The sequence below is a fragment of the Phoxinus phoxinus genome, assembly GCF_949152265.1.
Source record: "Phoxinus phoxinus genome assembly, chromosome: 10".
In the NCBI taxonomy this organism is placed as follows: Eukaryota; Metazoa; Chordata; class Actinopteri; order Cypriniformes; family Leuciscidae; genus Phoxinus; species Phoxinus phoxinus.
Window position 1 is genome coordinate 20,981,254 of NC_136885.1, and position 23,691 is coordinate 21,004,944.

The window sequence follows — 23,691 nt, forward strand, 5'->3', positions numbered from 1 at the left end:
TGTCAACAACACAAAGCCTAAACCGTGAGCATGCTGAACGGGCTCTCTGCTGGTCTTTTGATAGTATTGCATTGCAATCGTACATATCAAGGGTTTTTAAAAACTTGTAATGCTTAGGACAAATATGATAATCCCCTGGCAAGAACCGTTGATGTGTCAAAATAGTAAACTTGATAGACATTAAGACAACGTATGGAGTGATTTAACAGATTAAAATAAACAATTTAATTTATAGCGAAATTATTACATAAATAAAGAAATGTAATTTTTTATCCTTTTTTACTCACCTTTTATTATTTAATATATGAAAGAATATATGAAAAAATTAATGACTGAAAAAAATATTTATGCTTACTTTTAATTATATATTTTAATAATATTTATTTAATTTTAACTTTATAGTACTTTTCTTTATATTCAACCATGTATTTAGACAAAACATTACACCATTTATTATTTATTGTTTATCACTTATTATCAATTATTAATTAAATATAAAAAACGACAAAAAAATACTTTATATTTTAAGATAATTGTACTGTGCTAGAAATTCCTATATCTGTCATCAATTTTATATATATATATATCAAAAGCCAATTAACTAGTGGTGTTGTGTTAATGATTTGTGGAGAGATTTCAAGCCAATTCTGTATGAAAATGTAGAAAAACTTGTTTGACTGTTTGCACTTTTATTATATTTTCCACCTTTTCTCTCCCCGCCCAGTCTCTCTCTCACGCGGAAGTTACAGTGACGGAAATACGACGAAAACAGGTAGAACTGTCTCGTCCTTAAAAAAATGCTCATTACTTTTATTAACTTTTTAAACAACACATTTTAAGCGCAACGGATTTCTGTTTTAAACAGCTTAGTGATTTTTAAGTATCTTATAAACTCCGATAAGAAAATATTGCCATTTAGCGAAAGTGAAAGTAGGCTACAGCTCGAGTCTAACATGGCAGCAGAATGCAGTGACGACGAGGACATCACAGACAGACAATCTCTTCTCGAATCAGATTTAACGTGTCCTGTGTGTAAAGACATTTTTAAGGAACCCGTGTTGCTCTCGTGTAGCCACAGTTTCTGTCAGCAATGTCTGGAGAGCAGCTGGAAGAACCAGACGAAAAAGCAGTGCCCGTTGTGCCGCAAATGCTGCGACGGAGAGACACCGATCCCCAACCGCGCACTGAACAACACCTGCGTATCCTATAAAAAGGAGAGGAACTGGAGACCAGGAGGTCCTTTCGATGAGCCCATGTGTGGTTTGCACCAGCGCCCCTTCCAGCTATTCTGCATTAAAGACGAGGAACCCGTGTGCGTGGATTGCGTGACGCTTCACCCAGGACACGATCTGATGCCAACAGATCAGGGAGTGCCTTTCTGCAAGGTGAGCTCATTACATTTCCCCTCACCATGATAAGTAGTGAACCATAAGAAACTCTCTTCATGTTACAGCTAAAATGAATTCTGACTTTTTGTGTGTGTGTGGAAATGCATAAATCCACATTTCTAACGTGCAATTTTTTTATAGGATGAGCTTAACATGAAAATAAAAATACTGGAAAGTAAGCAGGACTCCTTCAAAAGAATGAAAAAAAGATATAGAGACACGATTTCCTTTATTGAGGTAAACAGTTTCTGAAAACGTATTAAAGGCCAAAAACTTCAACAGTCTTGATAATTTAAACCATATGCTCATTTCACTTCTCTGTTTTGTTACAGGGCCAGACTAAAGATGCAGAAACGCAAATCAAGCAGGAGTTTGAGAGACTCCGTCAGGTCTTAAATGAGGAGGAGAAATCTAGAATAAAGGCTTTGCTTAGAGAAGAAAATGAGAAGAAGCTGATGGTGAATGAGAGGATTGGAAGCATCACTCGTGATATTTTAGCTCTTGCTGAATTGATTCAATCAGTAAAGAGGGAAATGGGAGCAGAGGATTTGACTTTCCTTCAGGTAAGATTTTTTTTGGAGGGGGGTCATAACTTTTTGTATACCAGATAATAATTAAAACTTACTCTCATTTTACCAATTGCAAACAGGACACACATGCATCCATACATTTTGATTAGACTTACTTAAACATGCTCAGCAGATGTACATTCCAGTTATTGTATGTACGAATTGCACTTAAATGAATAGATTCAAGTTCAATTTTATTTATAAAGCACATTATAAAGCAAGTGCTGTACAATGAAGAAAAATACAATAACTAAATTATACATGAATCCTTCATTCGGCTCTTTTAAGTGAACTTTTCACATTTTCATTCTCAGAATTTCCAGAAGCTAAAAAGACGGTATGTGCCTCTTGATTTTTTTTCCATATATTTCTTAGTTCTTTTATGCTATGATATGTCATATTTGCTCACACTGATTTGCCCTTTTTTCCATCTAATATGCTTTAAAGTTGACATGAAATGAAACTTCCCCCTATTTAGTTTCTAAATGTAGTAATAGATCTTAAAGGGTTACCCAAAAATGAAAATCAAGTCAATATTTACTTGTCACAAAATGTCCTGCTCATGCTCATCCATATAATGGCAGTGAATAGCGATTAGCTTCAAACCTGGTCACAGAACAAGCCTGGTGACTTGTGCTGTATATTCTAAGTGCTCTGAGGGCATACAAGGATTTGGTGAAAAGCAAACAAATTTTTTATTTTTTATTTAATTAAATCCTTACCTTGTCCATTGATCTGCGGTGTATGGCTGCACGTTCATAAGACTGTGTAGCACACAAGCGCAACACTTTGAGAAATCAATATTAATAAAAACACTAGTAAATAATGACTTAATTTTCTTTTTGGGTGTACTATACCTTTAAGGTGTGGTCACATTAGCAAAATTCCCACTGACTGTCAAAGAAGTAATTTTAAAGCCAAGCAGCTTTCTGTTGGTTAATTTGCATGACCAGCTGAACCTGTAGTGACATTTTCATGGGGAATTCTTTCACCCTAGCAAAATTCCTTGATTTTGACAAACAATTGTGAACAATTCATCTATGCATGTTTGTTTTTTTTTACCTAAAAATGTCATAACTGGATCCTCCAGTGAAAACGATAGATGTATGACGTATGCAGAAGTGCAATGCACATCTCAAAATCCAATCAACAACTCGTATAACAAAGTCCCTGCCCTACTTTTTATTTTATTTTTCAACACTCTGTTTCAGTCTATTTCATTGTGACTTTAATTCTGCTGTGTGTAAGAAGGTAACGTCACTTGATGTCTGTCACAGAACCCAGTGGACTGGTGATGAACCAAAGAAGGTTGAAGGAGCTCTCATTAACATGGCCAAGCATGTAGGCGCTTTGGGTTACAAAATCTGGGAAAATATGCAATCTCATATCACATGTTGTGAGTGCACATTTCATCTTGTATACAATATGTGTAATAATAACTCAGAGAACTTTGTGGGTCACCTTCAAATGTTTGTGTCTGCAGTGCCTGTAATCCTGGATCCCAACACAGTCTCTCCTTGGCTCTCTATATCTCCTGATTTTTCCAGTGTGCAAGAGTGTCAGGAGAGGCAGTCTTTCCCAGACAACCCTGAGAGGTTCGATCCCTGTGTTTTTGTTCTTGGTTCAGAAGGTTTTTCCTCAGGGCGCCACCGTTGGGAGGTCCGAGTGGCTGACCACCCCAAATGGATCTTGGGAGTATGCAAGGAGTCAATAGTTCGAAAGAGGAAGTTCACAGTGACAACAAAAGCAGGAGTGTGGACCATCGGCCTGAGTAAAGGGGTCTACAATGCTCTGACCACTCCACGCACTGTGCTGAATCTAGAGAGAAGGCCCGAAACCATCAGGGTAAAGGTCAATATGGAGAAGGGAGAAGTGTCGTTCTGGGATACAGGCAACAACAAGCACCTATGCACGTATAATGATAAGTTCACTGAAAAGCTGTTTCCCATCTTTGGCCCAGGGCTCCAGAGCACACCCATCTCTATCTTGCCTGCTAAAGTGACCATAAACAAACAATAAGTAAACATGCTAACATCTAAGGCTGAAGAGTCTAAAACCTCCTCTAAAGTTGATATACAGTTTGAATTATATTGAGCTAAATTAAACCGAATTAGTTTAATATTTTGGATCCAGTACAAGTTAAGCCAAGCAACAGCATTGTGGCATTATGTTTTTAATGATTGCCACAGAAATTCATTGCACCATGATTCTCCTTTTTCTTTAAAATCTGAATTGCAGTAAATCTTACAACAAATGTATAAACTTTAAAACACTGTTTCAATAGTTTAGCCACAAGACAAATAATATGTGCTATTTGATTTCAGTGGGAAAAATTACTAACATTTTCTGTTATATCCAATTTTACAGTTTCGTCAATCTGACGAAATAAATAGTAAAACCTATTTAACCACTGCAAAATTGAATAATTCTCACATTTTAAAAGTAGAATTAATGTAAGCACATTTATAAAATTGTAAGTTTCACATTTCTGCTTTTAAATCCTCCAAAAACTGGACCCGTTCCCTTCCATTTTAAGTGCAGCACCATTCCCCAAAAAATATTTAGTGGTAATCAACATTAAGCCACAAATGCTGTTGAGCGTAACTTTTACAAATCTTGGAAAACTCCATTAAATGGAAATTTATTGGAGAATATGCTGTTATATTATGCAAACCTTAAGCTTGCATCATAATTTTTCATGTAATATTTGTGGGATTTACTATATACCACCAAAAATATAAATGGCATCTTTATTGCCGCAAAAACACTATAGATCATTAAGTATAGAAAGTGTAATCAACTTTAAATATTACAATTAACCCTTCTACTGTTGAATGACAAAAGTCAACATTAAATCAGCTACACTGATATTTTTACTTTTAAGAAATTATTGCATTTATGGTCATGTGACTCAAGAACAAGCATTTTCTCATTTATTTTTTATTAAATATAGTTAACAATAACTCTTTCTGTTTTTTTTATTTGCCTCTCAATTGTGTCAGGTGTGTTTATTTACAGATATGCAGTACAACATTTGATATCAGCAGGTGAAAGTTAAAGAAAACTGATTAAATAACAATAAATGATCTCACTGAATGTGTTTCTTATGTCTCAAACGTTATTTCAGTGTTGCGTCCTCGTCAAGAAAAAGGAACACCTACATTGGTTAATGATAGAGAAATTTCAGATTACACTAGACTCATTTAGATGAGCTAAAACTGATGTCCAAATTATTGTGACATTAAGAACTAGCTTGACCTAGGCATAATCAGTTTTGCTTTTCAGCTTCAAATAAATCCAATCTACATTTTATGCAAGTGGCTTTAAAAAAAGACCAGTCTTAAAGGAACATTTTTTTATTAACTTGTAGAGCAGTTTATGCAACTGTCCACTGGTCTTAAATGTCTAGACTGTACATGTGTAAAAGTTTGACAGTTACAGTGTTATCTAAGTTCTCATGCTTTCCTCTGCACTGAGATAGATAACAGACAGAGGACTGCTCTAGGATTCAATTGCCCAAGACCAAGACACACACATTTATATAATAATATCATACTGCGCTTCCGGTTACACTGAAATAGTGTTAAATAGAAAGGCTTGCTTAGAAAGACTCCACCATTCCCTTGACCCTACACTGGAGAAGGATGGGATGGGAGAATGAAAAGATGGATGGAAAGGCTAGCTAGTTAAATATATACACCCAAGTGTCCATCAGATCAGTAAATGTGGTTGGAATAGTATGTAGCTCTTCACTTTGGAGTTTGCAACTATAAAAATAAAGCAGTTGTCGGTTTTGTTATGGGGAGATACTCATTGTTTAAAAAATAGTTTTTGAAATGTTTTCAGTTTGGTTTAAGATATGCTCGGTCTGGTTTCATCTGCACGGTTCATTATCTCAGTACTAACGTCATGGAAATAGTGTTGATCCTCCACCCTCATCATAGACCGCTGGGAGCTGCCACATGAGAAGACCAATGAAGACCTCACATGCACAGGTAGGCTGATCATTCATGTTATTTTCATTTATATTAGGCAGTAAGACATTTTAGGACTTAGTTTAAAAAAAAAAATGCTATTCTTAATAGTGTTTAAGTAATACTGCGAATAAAAAAGAATGTTCCCATTTACTATGGATATTTTCACTCTCACAAGACGTTCATATAAAATATTAATGTAATAGGCCTGCAGATACTATTTTTCATGAACCACAACATTAAAACCATGTGGTTGAAAAGTTTAAACCCTGTATACCATTTGACATATAAACAGTATGGACAGCTTATTTTTTTATTTTTTGTCATTTTTGCCCATATTTTGTCATATGAATATAATGTTATGTGCAGGAAGAGATGCATGAAGATCTTTGGCTACCCCACCCATTCTTATCAGCTTATCTCAGAAAAGACCGGGTAACATATTAAATAAATATTAAATAAATAATCCATTTATACTGTAGTAATTCCTTCTTGTCTCCTCTTTAGTCATGATGGACAAATAAATATATGTTTATGACTGACCCCTTCACATATCACAGGCATGTTGATGAATTTATGTGTTGGGGGGGTCATATCTTTCTAAAACACTCATATCAATATCACACAACAGGACAGTGCAGGGGGGCAGGGCCTCTTATGATGCCTCATACAGACGAGTGCTGCTTTAGAACCACAGGAACATGAATGTGAACGTTCGAAAGACAATTGTAAAACCTTGCTACTTTTGCAGCTCATTGCCTGACGAGACCGCCTGAACTCCACCACCAGAGGAATAAACAGAAGAGAAGAGTACTTTCAGAGACATGTTGCAGTGTCGAGTGAATTTCCTGGATGACACCCACTTTGTGTGGGAACTGGAGGTGAACAAAGACTCTCAGTCCTTTCTTTCACATTACATCTTAAGGATCCTTCAAACAAGATTTCTTTTTTCCTGAGAATATATTGAATTCTAATGATATTTAATTAAGTTTATATTTGTTTGGTTATAAATTAGGTTTATGCTTACAAGAAGAAGAAAACTATAGAAATAATATTTTAAAAAATAACTACAAAAATAATTTAGTCATATCACCTGAAAACATTTATTGTTATCTAACTCAGTTAATTAAATTCATCTTGCTTTAAATATTTGTATATTTTTACTGTAAAAAATTCAAAAGACATTAAAAAGATTTTATTATTAAATTCTCAATATTATTAAAACTCAATTTCTTCCTGCACAGAGAAATGCAGTGGGACAGGATCTCTTCAGTAAAGTTTGTGAACACCTTGACCTGCTGGAGAGGGATTATTATGGTCTGGTTATGTGGGATTCTCCTAGTACCAGGGTATTTATTTCATTTTATATCACACTGGCATATAGAGGTTCTGTTATATTCAATCATTTGACAAATAAAAACTCATTTGTTTTAAGCATTATTCTGTGTTTATTGATTCAGGTATGGCTGGACTGTGCTAAAGAGATCCGAAAACAGATCAAAAGTATGAGATTTTCACATAGGCCTATACATTATTAGTGGACGGTGCAGATTCACACATGCTTGCGTTTTCAGCTCTACATTTGTTCCCTGTTTGTTTGGTTTCAGGTCCAGTAACTGAATTCTTTTTCAGCATCAAGTTTTACCCACCCGATCCCTCAATTCTGGCTGAGGACATCACTAGGTACAACAATAGACAAATGCACACATATAAAACATACACATTGAACTCTTTATAGTTGTGTTGATACATTTGTGCATGTTTTTTCTTTCTGTGTTGACTGAACACTTACTTCTCCATGTTATTCTTTCAGATATCTCCTGTGTCTTCAGCTGAGTAAAGATATTCTGATTGGCCGACTGCCCTGTCCGTCAGACATACTGGCTCTGTTGGGTTCATACACAGTTCAGTCAACACTTGGAGATTATGACCCAAATCTTCACAAGAACAACTATGTCAGTAAAATCGTTCTTGCACCCAATCAGAGTGAAGAGCTGGAGGAGAGAGTGATGGAGCTGCATTCCACATACAGGTATCCTGGACCAACAATCATACACGCATATATGTACACTAACTCGCACACAAAAACACATGTATAATTTATTTGTGTACTACACAGATTCATGAGTCCTGCCCAGGCAGATATGCTTTTCCTTGAGAACGCCATGGGGCTTCCCATGTATGGAGTGGACCTGCATCCTGCCAAAGTAATTTTAATTTGCTAACTCAACTTGTGCTTAAACAGTTTGAAAGTATTTGGAATGTATTAAAGCAGCTGTTCACCCCTCAAAAAATAAAATGTACTCATATTATTTACCCTATTTCTTTCAAACTTTTTTCAAACAACTTTCGGTCTTCTGTGGAACACAAAAGAAGAATGTCCATTTTGAAGAATGACCATAAAATGAAAGTCAATGGGGTCAAGTGTTGTTTTGGACCCCATTGACTTTCATTGTATGAACAAAAACATTCTTTAAAGTCTTCTTTTGTGTTCCAAAGAAGACAGAAATTCATACGGCTTGAAACAACATGTGATAGCAGAATTGTCATTTTTGGATGAACTAACCCTTCACAGGGCATGAACAGTGCACATCTTTTGTATAATGTTTGATTTGTTGATAGGATGTCAGCGGTGCAGATGTGATGCTCGGCGTTTGCTCTGAGGGATTGATGGTTTATGAGGATGAGATAAAAATAGATGTTTTCCTTTGGCCCAGAGTTCTTAAAATCTCCCACAAACGCAGCACCTTCCTTCTCAAGATACGTCCTTCTGAGGTATTCATGCACACAAGCTTTATTCTTCACAAACCTATTTTATTTCAATTTCGGATTATGCATTGCTCTTGCTCTTTTGGAGTAGTGACACACACAAATGTGGTTAACTTTTTCCATTTGACCTGATTTAGGAGGATGAGTCTGAGGGTGATGTCAGCTTTAGTTTGGCCACCTACCGAGCCTGCAAACAACTGTGGAAATGCTCTGTAGAACATCATAGCTTTTTTAGGTAAGCCAGATCATTTATGTATGTTTATTACCTAACCAAGGCTTACAGTCAGTATGTATTTACTGTGCCCATTTTTTTGTGCCCATGTAACCACAAGAAACACAAGGGGGCGCTCCAGTCACATGTATACATTCTTTGAAACGATTATTCGAAGTAAAGCATGCTTTTTCGAACTTCTTTGGGATATGTCAAGAAACGTCCATACCTCTGAATGTGTTTTTCAGAAACAGACTTCAAGACACAAAAGCAAAACGGCTCTTGACCTTGGGTTCAAGGTTCCGCCACCATGGACGCACTCAGTCTGAGTGTCTGGAGGCCAGTGGCAACATCACGCGAGCTCCTCCACGATTCACACGTTATATATTCAAGAGAAAAGGCAACCTTTTATTTATTTATTTCGTTAGTTTTAGTTGTTGTAGTTTGTTTGATTTTGATATTTTGGTAATTTGGTAGATTTGTTCCCTTTTCTTGAACAGGCTAATTTCGTTTTTTTTTTTAGATTAGTATTTATTTATGGATACAAATGATTGACTTTAAATGGTTGTTTGTTTTCAGCAAATGAAGAAATTCTTGATATTCTAACGCAACCAGTTCGAGCTGAGTTTGACGACTGGTTCCTGGCCTACGGTCCAGACAAATGGCACATTTCTACATCAGGTAAAGTGGCAAATTGAAATAATGTAATCTGACTGAAATAACTGACTGCATTATAAATATTTATCCATTATCAGAATCACCTTTATGATCAAAGAATAGTAAATAAATAGGCAGTCTTGCTCTTGCCATTTGACCACAAACAATGTATATTTGTGTCAAACACATTAGCCTATTTTTATTAATAATTCTTGTTTAAAAAAATGCATTTCACTATATGATTTTTGGTTCCTTTTTGAATCGTTGTTCGTTATACCATTACAAATATTTTCTGATGAACTGTAAACCTCCTGTACAGATGATGGGATGCTGGAAAGCCAAAAGCTGCAGGAGTGGAAGCATCATGCAGACGATTGGTGTGTCCTCCTTGACAGCAGCTCATGTAAGTATTTTCTAATGCTCTCAAATACACCACTGTGTACATCATATATAGAAAAGCCTGAAATGCCTAACTGAGCATTAACCCATGCCTAACTGAGCATGCATAGACTCTAGAATATATATAGTGATATCCTTTGGGAAAAATAAATATATAATATAAATGTATAAAATATTATTAAATATTAAATGATGAATTATTATAACTCCTAAAATATTAAAGGATTAATTCACCCAAAAATACTCACCCTCATATTGTTCCAAACCTATTAGACATTAGTTTATCTTTGGAACACAAATGAAGATCATAAAGTGATGATCTTTACCATAAAGTGGTAAATTATGTTTGTTTGTTTTTTGTTTTTTGGTGCCAACAAAGCACTTGCGTCACTTCATAAAATTGAGGTTAAACAACTGGAGTCACACAAATTACTTTAAAGGGGTCATGACATGAGAAACCAAATTTACCTTGATCTTTTGGTATATAAGAGGTCTGTGTACCATTAAAACGTCCTGCAAGTTTCATAGCTTAAGACGTCCTCCCCATTATAAACGAATCATTTATTTAATCAAGCTCTAAATACAGCTCGTTCTGGATCCATGGTAAGAAGTGACGTCACGGTACGAAGTGACGTACCAGCGTTTGCATATAGACCGCCTCCAGCGCAAGACAACTACGCTTTAAGTGCAAGACAACTACGCTCATATCGTATCATTGTCGCGCCCGCGCGCCGCGCACCTCACAAGTGTTCAGTCGACGGACAGCGAGTGGGTCTGTGTACAGGGAAATGACGACGCCGCAGATGTGCTGTTCCTGGCTGTGGACAAACAACATCTTTGAATACGCTGCAGAAAGATCCAGTCGTCAGGGAAAATGGATGCACTTTATTTTTTGCGGACGTCCCAGTCACGGCAGTGTTAGTTTAAGCGTTTGTTCTATACATTTGAAGGATGACTGTTTTGAGAACAAATCCCAAAATGATGCTGCCTTTGCCAGAAAACTGTTGCTCAAAGATAAGTCCGTGCCGACTATTCTGGGCTCAACAACGACGACGCAAACTGTAAGTAATGTATTTAAAACTTTAAACTAGTACTTTTTAAATAAGCTGAATCCGCAAATGTTCTGGCTGGGGGCGTTAATAATTGATGCATAGGCACTGACGTTAGCCAATCATAACAGTGGGCGTTAACACTGAACTCTTAAAGGGGAAACACCCCCAGAACAGACTGTTTGAATCAGAGGATGAGAAACCGGGTGGGAAAAGGTCATAAATCACTACATTTGAAAAGTTTTTTGTAAAAAAAAACTATAGTAATACTATAATTGCACCTAAGGGAACATAATAATAAAATTAAAAAACCCATGTCATGACCCCTTTAATGATGTCTTTACAACCTTTCTGGGGCTTTAAAGTGGTAGTTGCATGCTGTCAATGGTGAGACAGAAAGCCCTAAGATTTCATTAAAAAGATCTTCATTTGTGTTCCAAAGACGAACGAATGTCTTACTGGTTTGGATCGACATGAGGGTGTGTAATTAATGACTGAAATTTCATTTTTGAGTGAACTAACACTTTAACCATTTTATTTTATTTTATATTGATAATATAATTCTGATTTTGGTATAGGCTTTATCCTATTTTTGGAGCTTGCACCTAGCTTATGCTTTCTCACTTCCATCCACATGCCGAAAAGTCAAGCTCTGGTAATCAACCAAATTTGTTGACATAAGGATAAAAGGGCAGCCTGGGCTGACATTTTCCATAACATTCAAAAAGAAACGCACAAGTCCCTCTGGACTGCTCTGCGTAAATAAATATTATAGTTTCCATTAAATCTTGACATTCCCTGAAGGAAAGAGCTGTGATTGATTGTAATTTTGGTTCATTTTGTTCCAGTTTCACTATCAGGCGTCCAGCAGCCTCTACAGGCGGCAGAACTGAGAGAGGACGTGGAAGTTGTGGAGGGGTCAGACGAGAGGCTCACAGATGAGCTTGTGATAAAACAATCAAATAAAGTTCAGGTGGTCCAGGAGGGGTCTGATGTTATCGAGAAAGAACACCAGGAAATAATGAAACCTCTAAAGGAGACACTAAGAGAGGAAGTACTAGAAGTCAATGGAGAAAGAATACAGAAGGTAGTAATCACTAAACAATGGACACAGGAGGTCATCTCTTTGGTGGAATCGCAAGTAGATGTAGAGCAAAAGATAGAGAGGATAGAGATGGTAGAAAGACGTGTTATGGTCACTGAAGAGAGGAAATTTGGTTCTGGGGACACTTTTGAGAGACTGGAAATCATGGAGCAGAGACTGGAGGAGGTGGAGGCTATCGAACGAAAGCTAGTTGAGGTGGAAGAACTAAGGGTTGGATTACTGGAAGTGGAAAGTTTGGAACAAAGGTTGCAGCAAGTTGAAAAGGATGAGCTTCAACGCATGGAGGCAGATGATTGGTACATTTTACTAGATCGCAGGCCATTGATGCTTACGCCTACTCCCATAGGTATGTCATGTGATTTTGTCATATGTTATGAAATTTTGTTCTTTGCTTTTTTATTAAATATATTTCTAAGTTAAATTGAAAAGCTGATTGAAGTGCCTGAGGTGGAAACATATATATTTTTTAGGAAAAGTTCAGGAAGAGTTGCAACAGATAGTATATATCCCCAAACTAATGAAGAAAGATGATGATTGGTACATTCTATTGGATGTGCTCCCACGAACCATGGAGATATCGCATCTTTCAGGTATCTATAAAGTACTCTTCTTTTAATTTCCTTTTAATTACACGGCTCTCTGAAATACTCTATTCTGATTGGTCCTTTGCACCATCTAGCAGTCAGATATGTTATATTTACCATCGTCCAACTAAATCAACTATTTTTATGTGTCTCGTATCACAATGCAGACTTGTGCATAAAAACAAAACTGGTGACATCTTTTATATCATTTATCGATTGTTGTAACAACTGCTGAATTTGGAACCGCATACTCAGTCTCGCATACTACTCTTAAAGTCAGCATGACATGGAAGTTGCAAGTTGAACGGCTTCTCAAACAAGAAAAAATGTAGGCCAGGACTTGATTTTGTTCATCGGAAATTGATTGATTGATCGTTGGATGGTTGTGGATTGCTATTTGTCGATCTCATGTGACAGATTGTCCGGCCCTCGTTCCAGTAAACGCATCATAAGAGAAGAGATGTCGCTGCAAGTGGGAGAGGATGTGATGTGATAAAAATTAAATGGGCACATGAATTAAAAAAAAGGATACAAATGTAGACTGTAAATAATGTATAATAAATACTGTCAATTATGATTTCATGCTGACTTTAAGGCCCGTTCACACCAAGAACAATAACTATAGCAAAAAAGTTGTAATAATTGTTCTAATTATATGAGAATATTGAAGTTTAATATTGAATGATATTACACTAACAATAATGACACAGGAACAATATCATTGGAATCTTTTTTTTAGAACTTTTTACAGCTGGTGAACAATGAAATCATTGACAACCAATCAGAGTTAAAGACAAAGAGCTCGTAGTTAAAGAAAATAATACGATTTTCTAAAAATATGAATAAAAAAACTAAAACTAAAATGATTTATTAAAAATAAACAATTAATTATATAAATAATTTAAGTTGAAATTAATATTTCATGTTGACATATTTATTTGGTAAGTGACTGTCTACGTTATGCCTTTTATATATTACATGTAAGTTGTACCTGTTTACCTGTGAGTAACAGCAGCTAAATGTTCATCCTGAACTCCTTTTATTATAACATTGGGAACATGCATAAATAGTATTTTAAATGCTTCTCAACAAATGTCAACAAACCCCTCAAATGGATTTCTGTTACCAGATGTGAGCATCTCTGTTCCTGAAGAATATCAGGCTGAAGAAGAGAAGAGAGAAAAAGAGGTAGAAAGGAAAATACAGCAAGAGTTGGTGCGACCGGAGAAGCCAAAAACACAGACAACAGAGGTGATTCCGAGCAGAGTGGAAACAGAGGAGGTACAGAAAGAACAACAGGAGCCGGTGACAGCGGATTATGGGAGACCACAGACAGTTGTTCTTGAGCCGAGAGCAGCAGAGCCTCAAACAGATGAAGACGACGACTGGTTTGTCGTTTTGGATTCTCCTAAAAGATCAGGTACATGCTCTCACACAATCACTATCATGCACTTGTGTAGAACAAACAGGAAATCAATATGTGTGTGTGATGGATTGTGTAAACAGAGCAGATAAAACAACAGGAGCAGGTGGCAGAGGATTATGGGAGACCACAGACTCTTATTCTGGAGCAAAGAGCAGCACAACCTCAAAGAGACGTGGAGGACGACTGGTTCATCATTTTTGATGTTTCTCCTAAAGAATCAGGTACAGACATTTACATGTTGTACAACAACAGTCATACACACATAAGCACACATATCTAAACACACATCATGGGTTGTGTTTGTTGCAGAGCCCTTGTATCCACAGCTGCAAGGTCCATCTGTTGAGCTTTATGAGGAGACCAGAGAGGAGGAGGTTCAGAGCAGAGTGAGGACTGAGGAGAAAGTGATTGAGGTGATGACCGTGAGCACTAAAGAACAAATAACAGTACCAGAGAAGAAGAGGACGAGCATCGTACAAACCCCACAGTTTCCAGTGGTGCCCAGGGACGTTGATGACGACTGGTTTCAGCTTTTTGACAAAGTGCCTTATGAGCAAAAGAGTTTTCCATCAGGTACAGCACCACACATGCCTTTAACACTATCATAGATGTATAGCAATAAAAATATATATATATAAAAAAAAAGATAGTAAACTCTATGAAAGGTAATGGAAAACCACATACCAAATTATTTTAACATGAAACACTGTATACAATAACATTGAACAAATATTATTAAATGCTTTAAAAAACATGATACATACATATTAAATAATGTTAATATATACAACTTTACTGTAAACTCTATAATTAATAATGGGTAGCACTTTACAACAAGGTTCCATATGTTAATATTAACTGCATCAAATAACATGAACTAACAATAAAAAAAAATTTACATGTTGTACAACAACAGTCATACACACATAAGCACACATATCTAAACACACATCATGTGTTGTGTTTGTTTCAGTGCCCTCGTCTCCACAGCTGCGAGGCACAACTGTTGAGCTTTATGAGGAGACCAGAGAGGAGGAGGTTCAGAGCAGAGTGAGGACTGAGGAGAAAGTGATTGAGGTGATGACCGTGAGCACCAAAGAACAAATAACAGTACCAGAGAAGAAGAGGACGAGCATCGTACAAACCCCACAGTTTCCAGTGGTGCCCAGGGACGTTGATGACGACTGGTTTCAGCTTTTTGACAAAGTGCCTTATGAGCAGAAGAGTTTTCCATCAGGTACAGCACCACACATGCCTTTAACACTATCATAGATGTATAGCAATAAAAATATATATATATTAAAAAAAAGATAGTAAATACTAAATTCTATGAAAGGTAATGGAAAACCACATACCAAATTATTTTAACATGAAACACTGTATATAATAACATTGAACAAATATTATTAAATGCTTTAAAAAACATGATACATACATATTAAATAATGTTAATATATACAACTTTACTGTAAACTCTATAATTAAAATAATGGGTAGTACTTTACAACAAGGTTCCATATGTTAATATTAACTGCATCAGATAACATGAACTAACAATAAAAAAACATTTACATGTTGTACAACAACAGTCATACACGCATAAGCACACATATCTAAACACACATCATGGGTTGTGTTTGTTGCAGAGCCCTTGTATCCACAGCTGCAAGGTCCATCTGTTGAGCTTTATGAGGAGACCAGAGAGGAGGAGATTCAGAGCAGAGTGAGGACTGAGGAGAAAGTGATTGAGGTGATGACCGTGAGCACCAAAGAACAAATAACAGTACCAGAGAAGAAGAGGACGAGCATTGTACAAACCCCACAGTTTCCAGTGGTGCCCAGGGACGTTGATGACGACTGGTTTCAGCTTTTTGACAAAGTGCCTTATGAGCAGAAGAGTTTTCCATCAGGTGTAGTACTTCTTTCTGCATGCATAATCAAAATCAAATTCACATTTCACAATGCTGATATTTGTGTGATGAAGATTCAGTTGTACGATGGTTCACCCAAAAATGCATTTGGGTGCATTTTGCCAGTGGGTTAAGAAAAATAATCTTTGAGTACCATGATGGGGGTGAGTAGATAATGATAGAATTTGCATTTTAAGTGTTTTATATTATGAGAAAGCTAATGGATTTTTGCGATTACTGACACTTTAAGATCGTTGTTGTGGCCATTTTCATTGATAAATAATCGTTTCTATTTTTTAGTGTCTGTCACTCCAGAGTCTCGTGTTGTGTCTGTGGCTCCTTTGGAGGCTGAAGAAAAGAGAGCTGTTGAGAGGAGAAAAGAAGAGGTGCAGATAAAACAACAGGAGCAGGTGACAGTGAATTATAGAAGGCCAGAGCCACTTGCAGAGCCTGAAAGAGACACAGAGGACGACTGGTTCATCATTTTTGATGTTTCTCCTATAGAATCAGGTACACACACTCACACACAACCACACATGCACACATGAAAAACACATCGAAACATTCATCATACATTGTTTGTTTCAGTGCCCTCGTCTCCACAGCTGCGAGGCACAACTGTTGAGCTTTATGAGGAGACCAGAGAGGAGGAGGTTCAGAGCAGAGTGAGGACTGAGGAGAAAGTGATTGAGGTGATGACCGTGAGCACTAAAGAACAAATAACAGTACCAGAGAAGAAGAGGACGAGCATCGTACAAACCCCACAGTTTCCAGTGGTGCCCAGGGACGTTGATGACGACTGGTTTCAGCTTTTTGACAAAGTGCCTTATGAGCAGAAGAGTTTTCCATCAGGTACAGCACCACACATGCCTTTAACACTATCATAGATGTATAGCAATAATAACAAAAAAATAAACTCAATGAAAGGTAATGCCAAAATATTTTAACATGAAACACTGTATACAATAACATTTAGCAAATATTATTAAATGCTTTAAAAAACATGAGACATACTATATTAAATAATGTTAATATATACAACTTTACTGTAAACTCTATAATTAAAATAATGGGTAACACTTTACAACAAGGTTCCATATGTTAATATTAACTGCATCAGATAACATGAACTAACAATAAAAATGCTTCTAAAGCCTTTATTAATCTTAGTTTATGTTCATTTTTAACATAAACTAACAATGGACAATAAGGTTAATTAGTCAATGTATTAACTAACATGAACTAACCATGAGCAATACATTTTTTACTGTATTTGTTAATCTTTGTTAACGTTACTTAATAGAAATACAGCTGTTCATTGTTAGTTCACAGTGCATGAACTAACGTTAACAAGATTTTAATAAAGTATTAGTAAATGTTGAAATTAACATTAACAAAGATTAATAAATGCTGTATACGTGCAATTCATTATTAGTTCATGTTAACTAATGTAGTTAACTAATGTTAACTAACGAACCTTATTGTAAAGTGTTACCGTTATATTTTTTTATAACTAGCATTAACAAAGATTAATGAATACTGTAACAAATGTATTGCTCATTGTTATTTAATGTTAGTTAATGCATTAACCAGTGTTAACTTATAGGACCTTATTACTAAATAAGGTTTTTACTCAATAGTATCAAGTATCATTATTACATACTTTTCATAAATGATGAGTTTTATGTGTTTTTTTTATGAAGCAAAACAGCTACGAAAGTGCACACAAACCCCATTGTTTACTGTGCTTTTTTTAGATGTCAGAAGCAGAGATTTTGAGGTCTGTGAAATCACCAAAGACCAGAGAGTTCAGAGGGTGGTGGAGGAGCAGATGAGAGAGAAAAGACTGATCACTGAAGAAAAGAGAGTGGTCATTGATGAGCACAGAAAGAGAGCTGACGTTGTTCCGCAGATGATTCCCACCGGGGTTCAGGAAGTTGATGATGATTGGTTTGAACTGCTGGACACAACACCTTCTGAGAAGAGGAGCGTCCCTTCAGGTGGGAACACTAACTGTGTCTTATTCTCATGTCTTATTCCCTGTTCTATCCTGGTATTGCTTCAGGTGAGAGGCATATTGTAATCAGAATATGTTTGATCAGTTGTTTCAGTGGCCACTGAAGAGCGTAGGATTAAAGAACAGGAGGACAGAGAGAGAGAGCAGGAGATGAGAGCGAGAGAGGAGGAGAAGAAGAGACTAAGAGAACAAGAGAAGCGAAAACAGGAACTGGAAGCCAGAAGAGCTCAACCATCCATTACTCTGGCAACAGAAGTACGGCCTCAGATTGAAGCAGAAGACGACTGGTTCATTCTTTTTGATGTTTCACCAGATGAAACAGGTACATACACACTTATATATATATATATACACACACACACACACACACACACACTACTGTTCAAAAGTTTGGTGTTGGTAAGATTTTTACTGTTTTTGAAGATCTATTATACTTACCAAAGTTGCAATTATTTGATCCAAGATACAGTAAAACAGTAATATTTTGAAATATTATTATAATTAACATTTTTTATTTTATTTTAAAATGTTATTTTCTGTGATGGCAAAGCTGAATTTTCAGCATCATTTCTCCAGTCTTCAGTGTCACGTGATCCTTCAGAAATCAGTCTAATATACTGATTTGGTTCTGGAGATGCGTTATGCATTAATATCATCAATGTTGAAAACAGTCAGGTGTTGCGTAATATTTTATAGAAATAGTGATACATTTTTCAGGATTCTTTGATGAATAGAAAGTTCAACAGAACATTTTCTATTTCAAATAGAAATCTTTTGCAACAATATAAAAATCACTTTTGATCAATTTAAGATGTCCTCGCTTATATCTCTCTGAATACCAAATTTTTGTATGTATAATCTTTTTAAAAATATGTCCCATTTACATACAAAATAACAACATATACTGTATTTGGGAAAGATTTCACTATCGCACCATTGGCAGTCTGTCAAAAAAATTGTATTCTCTACTTTCTTTAAAGTTGTCGCAGATGACTTTAAATTGGACATGAGGGCTGAGGAAGAGAAGAGGAGAAGGGAAGAAGAGAGGAAGAAACAAGTAAGAGTTGAGGAAAGACCAAAAAGGCCATCTGTACCAGAGAAAAGACCAGTACAGCTGCAGACCGAATTGGAGGACGGTTGGTTTACCCTTATGGGCGTTTCCCCTAAAGATTATGGTATGTATCCAACATTATCAAAAACACTTGATTATAAGAAATTAAAATGTTCTAATGTCTGTCAAACCTGTTACCATGTATTCCTGAACATCTCTCTTTCTCTAGTTCCCACTCTTCCACACACACCTGTTATTTCCCCAGTGGCTCCGCCCAAACCCCGCCCACAGATGCCAGCTGACCAACCACTGACTTCCACTCCGACCGCACAATCTGTGTCCATTACAAAAACCCGTCAGGAGAAGACAAAAGACATACTGAACATCTCACTGGAGTCTCAGGTTACACACACACACACACACACACACACACACACACACACACACACACACACACTGTAAACTTGACATACACACAAAAGAATATGTGAAAGTTCCAATCTTCTAAAAATCATCTTTCTCTCTCTTAACACTAACAGGCTGAGACTGAGTCCGTGCTCATGAGGAAGGTGAGACGCTCATCTATTTCTATCATCTTTGTCATGCTCCTTCTTATCCAGAGCATACTAATCCATAATCGTGTTTTTTTTTTTCTTAGTCACAGATATGGACAAAGAAAATTGAAGGAGAGAGCATTTACGTTCGTCACAGCATTCTGATGCTGGAGGTTTGTGAAGTGTGTGAAATTGATATTGGCTTGTCTACTTTAATGGTAATCCTATACTAAATTAATCATAATATATGCACTCTTTAGGACTTGGATGTGTCCCAGGAGATGATTTTAAAGCACCACGCCAGCATTACTGAACTTAAGCGTGTCTTTATGGAGGTCAAGGAAGATTTCGAACCCACTGAATGGGACAGACGTCTCTCGTCATACTCACCTTCTGGCAAAGCTCAGCTCCCCCATTTCAACGGCGAGATACTCGTCAGAATGGGTTTAGTGAGTTACATACATACATGTATACACACACACAACTGCATATAGTTATAATGTGCTTAACAAGGAATTGTTAAAAATAGCATTTATTTAAATTTAAGTCTTAATTAAGATTTAAAAATTGCTACATACAACATTACCGTATGTACAGTTTTTTAAATGATTATTATTACAACAGAAGTACCAGTGGTACATCAGCTTAGACAGGAGGGCCTGTATATTTCCTTGAACAAATGGGGCTTGGAGTCAAAAAGGTTGCAAACCACTGATCAACAGTATCAAGATGTGAGAGAAACACAGGGATTTAGGAACGGATCCAACCTCAAACAGCTTTATTGTTCCACCTTTCATATTAAAACGCTCTCCTGTCTTTAAAGGAACACCCCGACTTTTTGGGACTTTAGCTTATTCACCGTATCCCCCAGAGTTAGATAAGTCCATACATACCCTTTTCATCTCCATGCGTCCCGTAACTCTGTCAGACGCACCCACCGCTAGCCTAGCTTAGCACAAAGACTGGAGGTAAATGGCTCCAGCTAGCATACTGCTCCCAATAATTGACAAAATAACGCCAACATTTTCCTATTTACATGTTGTGATTTGTATAGTCACAGCGTGTACAAATAACAAAGTCACATGAGAGACAGCCATCTTCTAACGTATACATACTGGGAACTATTATTGTCAGAAGGCGAAGCACTGCTACTTGGGCGGAGTGATTAGCGCAACACTCTGAGCGAACTCTCTGCTCCTCACCACGGGGCTTCTCAGGTGCTGCGAGCAAATCACTCTGTAGAAGTAGCAGTGCTTCGCCTTCTGAGAATATAGTTCCCAGTATGTATACGGTTAGAAGATGGCTGTGTCTCATGTGACCATTTTTACACGCTGTGACTAGCTTTGTGCTAAGCTAGGCTAGCGGCGGGTGCGTCAGACAGAGTTACGGCATGCACGGAGATGAAAAGGGTATGTATGGACTTTTTACTTTTAGAAAAGACTGTTAACCAATTGTGACTGTAAAATCTTCTTTTGCAGATTGAAGATGATGAAACAACAGTCTTGCTTCGCCAACAAGAAACAATATATGTTTGAATTCAAACTGCCTGAACATTTTAATTTCTAAGCACTTGCATATAATCACGGCTGAAACATTCAAGGATGTGAATATGTGGAAAAAACAAACGCTTTGCATGTTTTATAGAATATAATCCTCTTTTGCAGTTTTCATGAATTTGATCAGTCTAATTTAACATTGTTGATAGTTGTTTACTTGTACACTGATAATCATGTCCACAATAGTATATCATTTGACATAATTACATTTTTATAGACCTTCAAGCTGAAAATCAATACAAATCCCAAGCTTCAATTTAGTTTAGACCTACTGCTTACACCTATTCAATTATAATCAAAAGAAATAAAAGCTGTCATATGCACTGCCAAATTTGAGATGTTTATTCTGAGTATGTTCAGTATGTGGCACACTGTCGATTTCTAAACATTTTTTATATATTTTTTATGCATAAATCTAAGAAAATAATAGACAAATATGAAGAATAAACATAATTCAAGGTAATTTATCTGGTTTTAAAGGATGTTTAGATATTTTATTGTAAAACAAGACTAAATTACAAATAATATTTTTTGTAGCACATTTTAGTCTACACTCTGAGCTCTAATGAAATTTGTGATTATTTGGTGGCTAACATGATGTGAACACCTCTGAAAACATTGTTTCTGTTCCCTTTGATGTTTTTGATTTATAAGTTCCTTGCCAAACATTTTTTTTATTCAGAATGCACTTTTTTTGCCTCCAAAATACTGCAGTTACATCATCCACAGACCAGGGGCTCATTAAATCATGATGACCAACCGAACCATCATCCCTCATTGTATACTTACTGACTACTGAGATATTGAAAAGACTGTTAATCCATGTTTCTAAGCTCTGATGCTGTACCAGACAGCTGTACTGGTTTTGCAGCAGTCATACAGTTCGGGATTAACCCACACTAATCAAAACGGAGCATTACTCAGTACTGTATGACTGCATGTGACTGACACCCACTGTGTGCTGTGACTTCTAGAAGCTTGTCTTCCAGGCTGTCTCTAACAATTTAGGCATGTTGTATGCAGAACAATTAAAGGTGCAGTAAGCAATTTCTGAGAAACATTGCTGATATTTGAAATCACCTAAACAAACTCGCCCCTAACCAAAAGGATCATCTTGATAGCTTCGCCCCCAGATACACAGATATACTATACAATACAGGAATCTCCCCCCTAGTGTAGTGTATTTAAGTATACTTTAAGTGTAACAGTAGTATACTTTGAGTACACAACTAGTTTCATTTGCACTGCAACTATACAAGTGAACTTATAGGTATACTGAGTTTACTATTTACATACTTATAGCACATGTTTTAGTTTATGAAAGTACCCTTTGAAGTATACTCTCAGTAACTTGTTTAGTAGTTTTATACTGAAAGTATACTTGTAAGTTTTCTTTAAGTGAAATTAACATCATACTTATAGTTTACTATTTGTATATTACTGTTGCACTTTAATTTTACAACTATATTCCTATTTAAGTATTCATTTTTATACTTGAAATATACCTTTAACTTTATTTTAACTCTTTCCCCACCAGGTTTTTTTTTATTTTTTTTTATTGCCAGTCAGCGGCAGCATTTTTTAAAATTTTCATGGCTCCCAGAATATTTTGTTGTACGAATATCTGAACATAATATATCAAAAGAATATCAGAGCATCTGCTTAAAAAATTTATTCTAACTTCATGCATTCTTTTTTTTATCAACATTTAAATGTGGTTAAGTTTCATAAAAAAGCAACATTTTGAACAGTCAGTCCTATAATTCTTCCTTGGTCAACATTTCATACGGAATTATTTGGCAGTTTTGATTTATATGCTGATTAATGTCTGATATGGTCGCGTTGGGTTACATGCACATAAGCAATGCTTATATGCTTGGCTTGATTCTGCTGCTTCTTAGGAATTGGCTGTTTTAAACTTCCTGTACTCTTTCAAAAGATACTTAATAGCGCCCCCCTACTGTAAAACAGTGAAAACATGGATTGCCTGAAGGGGTTTCCGTCAATGGCGGCGAGAGTTAAAGGTGCAGTTGGTGATCTGGGAAAGGCTAACGTTAGCCTGCTAGCATTGAAAGCATACGATCCCATCCTCCCTTCATATCGCCGTCCAAAGTCACGCCGCCTCAAAAACACATGAAGGCACACACACAGCTGCTCTCGGCAAAGCGTCACAAAAGACGGCGTTAGACTACCTCATGTCTCAAAGCACATAACATTACAATAATAATGAATGCAAACAACTTGGAGAGCTTGTACCTGACTAGTGCAGATTCATTGCGGTGTTGATACTGTTGACATGGAAACGCATAATTCCAAGTCTAAGAACAGCTCCGGTAGGAACGCCACGGGTTGCCATCTCTTAATTACGGTAGTTATGGCATGAACACAGCATAAGATTGCTTTATACACAGCATCCATTTTCTTTATAAATCAATATTTTCAAACTAATCTATTGTACTGGATGCCAAGACA

General features: G+C 36.5%; 2 protein-coding genes across 2 annotated transcripts; both read left to right on the forward strand.

Annotated features, from left to right (window-relative positions):
* The first annotated feature begins 713 nt into the window (after positions 1–713).
* On the forward strand, positions 714–5,099 carry trim35-28 (tripartite motif containing 35-28). Its single transcript, XM_079626972.1, has 6 exons — positions 714–1,385; positions 1,530–1,625; positions 1,721–1,951; positions 2,272–2,294; positions 3,235–3,353; positions 3,441–5,099. The coding sequence occupies exons 1-6, from the start codon at positions 954–956 to the stop codon at positions 3,974–3,976; spliced, it is 1,437 nt and encodes a 478-aa protein (XP_079483098.1). The 5' UTR covers positions 714–953; the 3' UTR covers positions 3,977–5,099.
* A 472-nt stretch (positions 5,100–5,571) lies between these two features.
* Positions 5,572–21,983, forward strand: epb41b (erythrocyte membrane protein band 4.1b). Its single transcript, XM_079626835.1, has 29 exons — positions 5,572–5,952; positions 6,683–6,812; positions 7,176–7,280; positions 7,392–7,434; positions 7,539–7,614; positions 7,745–7,963; positions 8,051–8,138; positions 8,554–8,706; positions 8,838–8,935; positions 9,160–9,311; positions 9,491–9,592; positions 9,888–9,971; positions 11,865–12,467; positions 12,592–12,711; positions 13,835–14,125; positions 14,212–14,352; positions 14,441–14,704; positions 15,105–15,368; positions 15,778–16,041; positions 16,342–16,551; positions 16,630–16,893; positions 17,799–18,041; positions 18,144–18,380; positions 19,039–19,233; positions 19,339–19,511; positions 19,649–19,678; positions 19,774–19,836; positions 19,924–20,112; positions 21,142–21,983. The coding sequence occupies exons 2-29, from the start codon at positions 6,756–6,758 to the stop codon at positions 21,196–21,198; spliced, it is 4,785 nt and encodes a 1,594-aa protein (XP_079482961.1). The 5' UTR covers positions 5,572–5,952; positions 6,683–6,755; the 3' UTR covers positions 21,199–21,983.
* Positions 21,984–23,691: the final 1,708 nt, after the last annotated feature.

Coding starts and splice junctions, on each gene's coding strand:
- trim35-28 (XM_079626972.1), top strand. CDS start 954: ATGGCAGCAGAATGCAGTGACGACGAGGACATCACAGACAGACAATCT. Junction 1,386..1,529: donor AGGGAGTGCCTTTCTGCAAG/GTGAGCTCATTA, acceptor ATTTTTTTATAG/GATGAGCTTAACATGAAAAT. Junction 1,626..1,720: donor ACACGATTTCCTTTATTGAG/GTAAACAGTTTC, acceptor GTTTTGTTACAG/GGCCAGACTAAAGATGCAGA.
- epb41b (XM_079626835.1), top strand. CDS start 6,756: ATGTTGCAGTGTCGAGTGAATTTCCTGGATGACACCCACTTTGTGTGG. Junction 9,593..9,887: donor ATGGCACATTTCTACATCAG/GTAAAGTGGCAA, acceptor CCTCCTGTACAG/ATGATGGGATGCTGGAAAGC. Junction 19,679..19,773: donor AGTCCGTGCTCATGAGGAAG/GTGAGACGCTCA, acceptor TCTTAGTCACAG/ATATGGACAAAGAAAATTGA.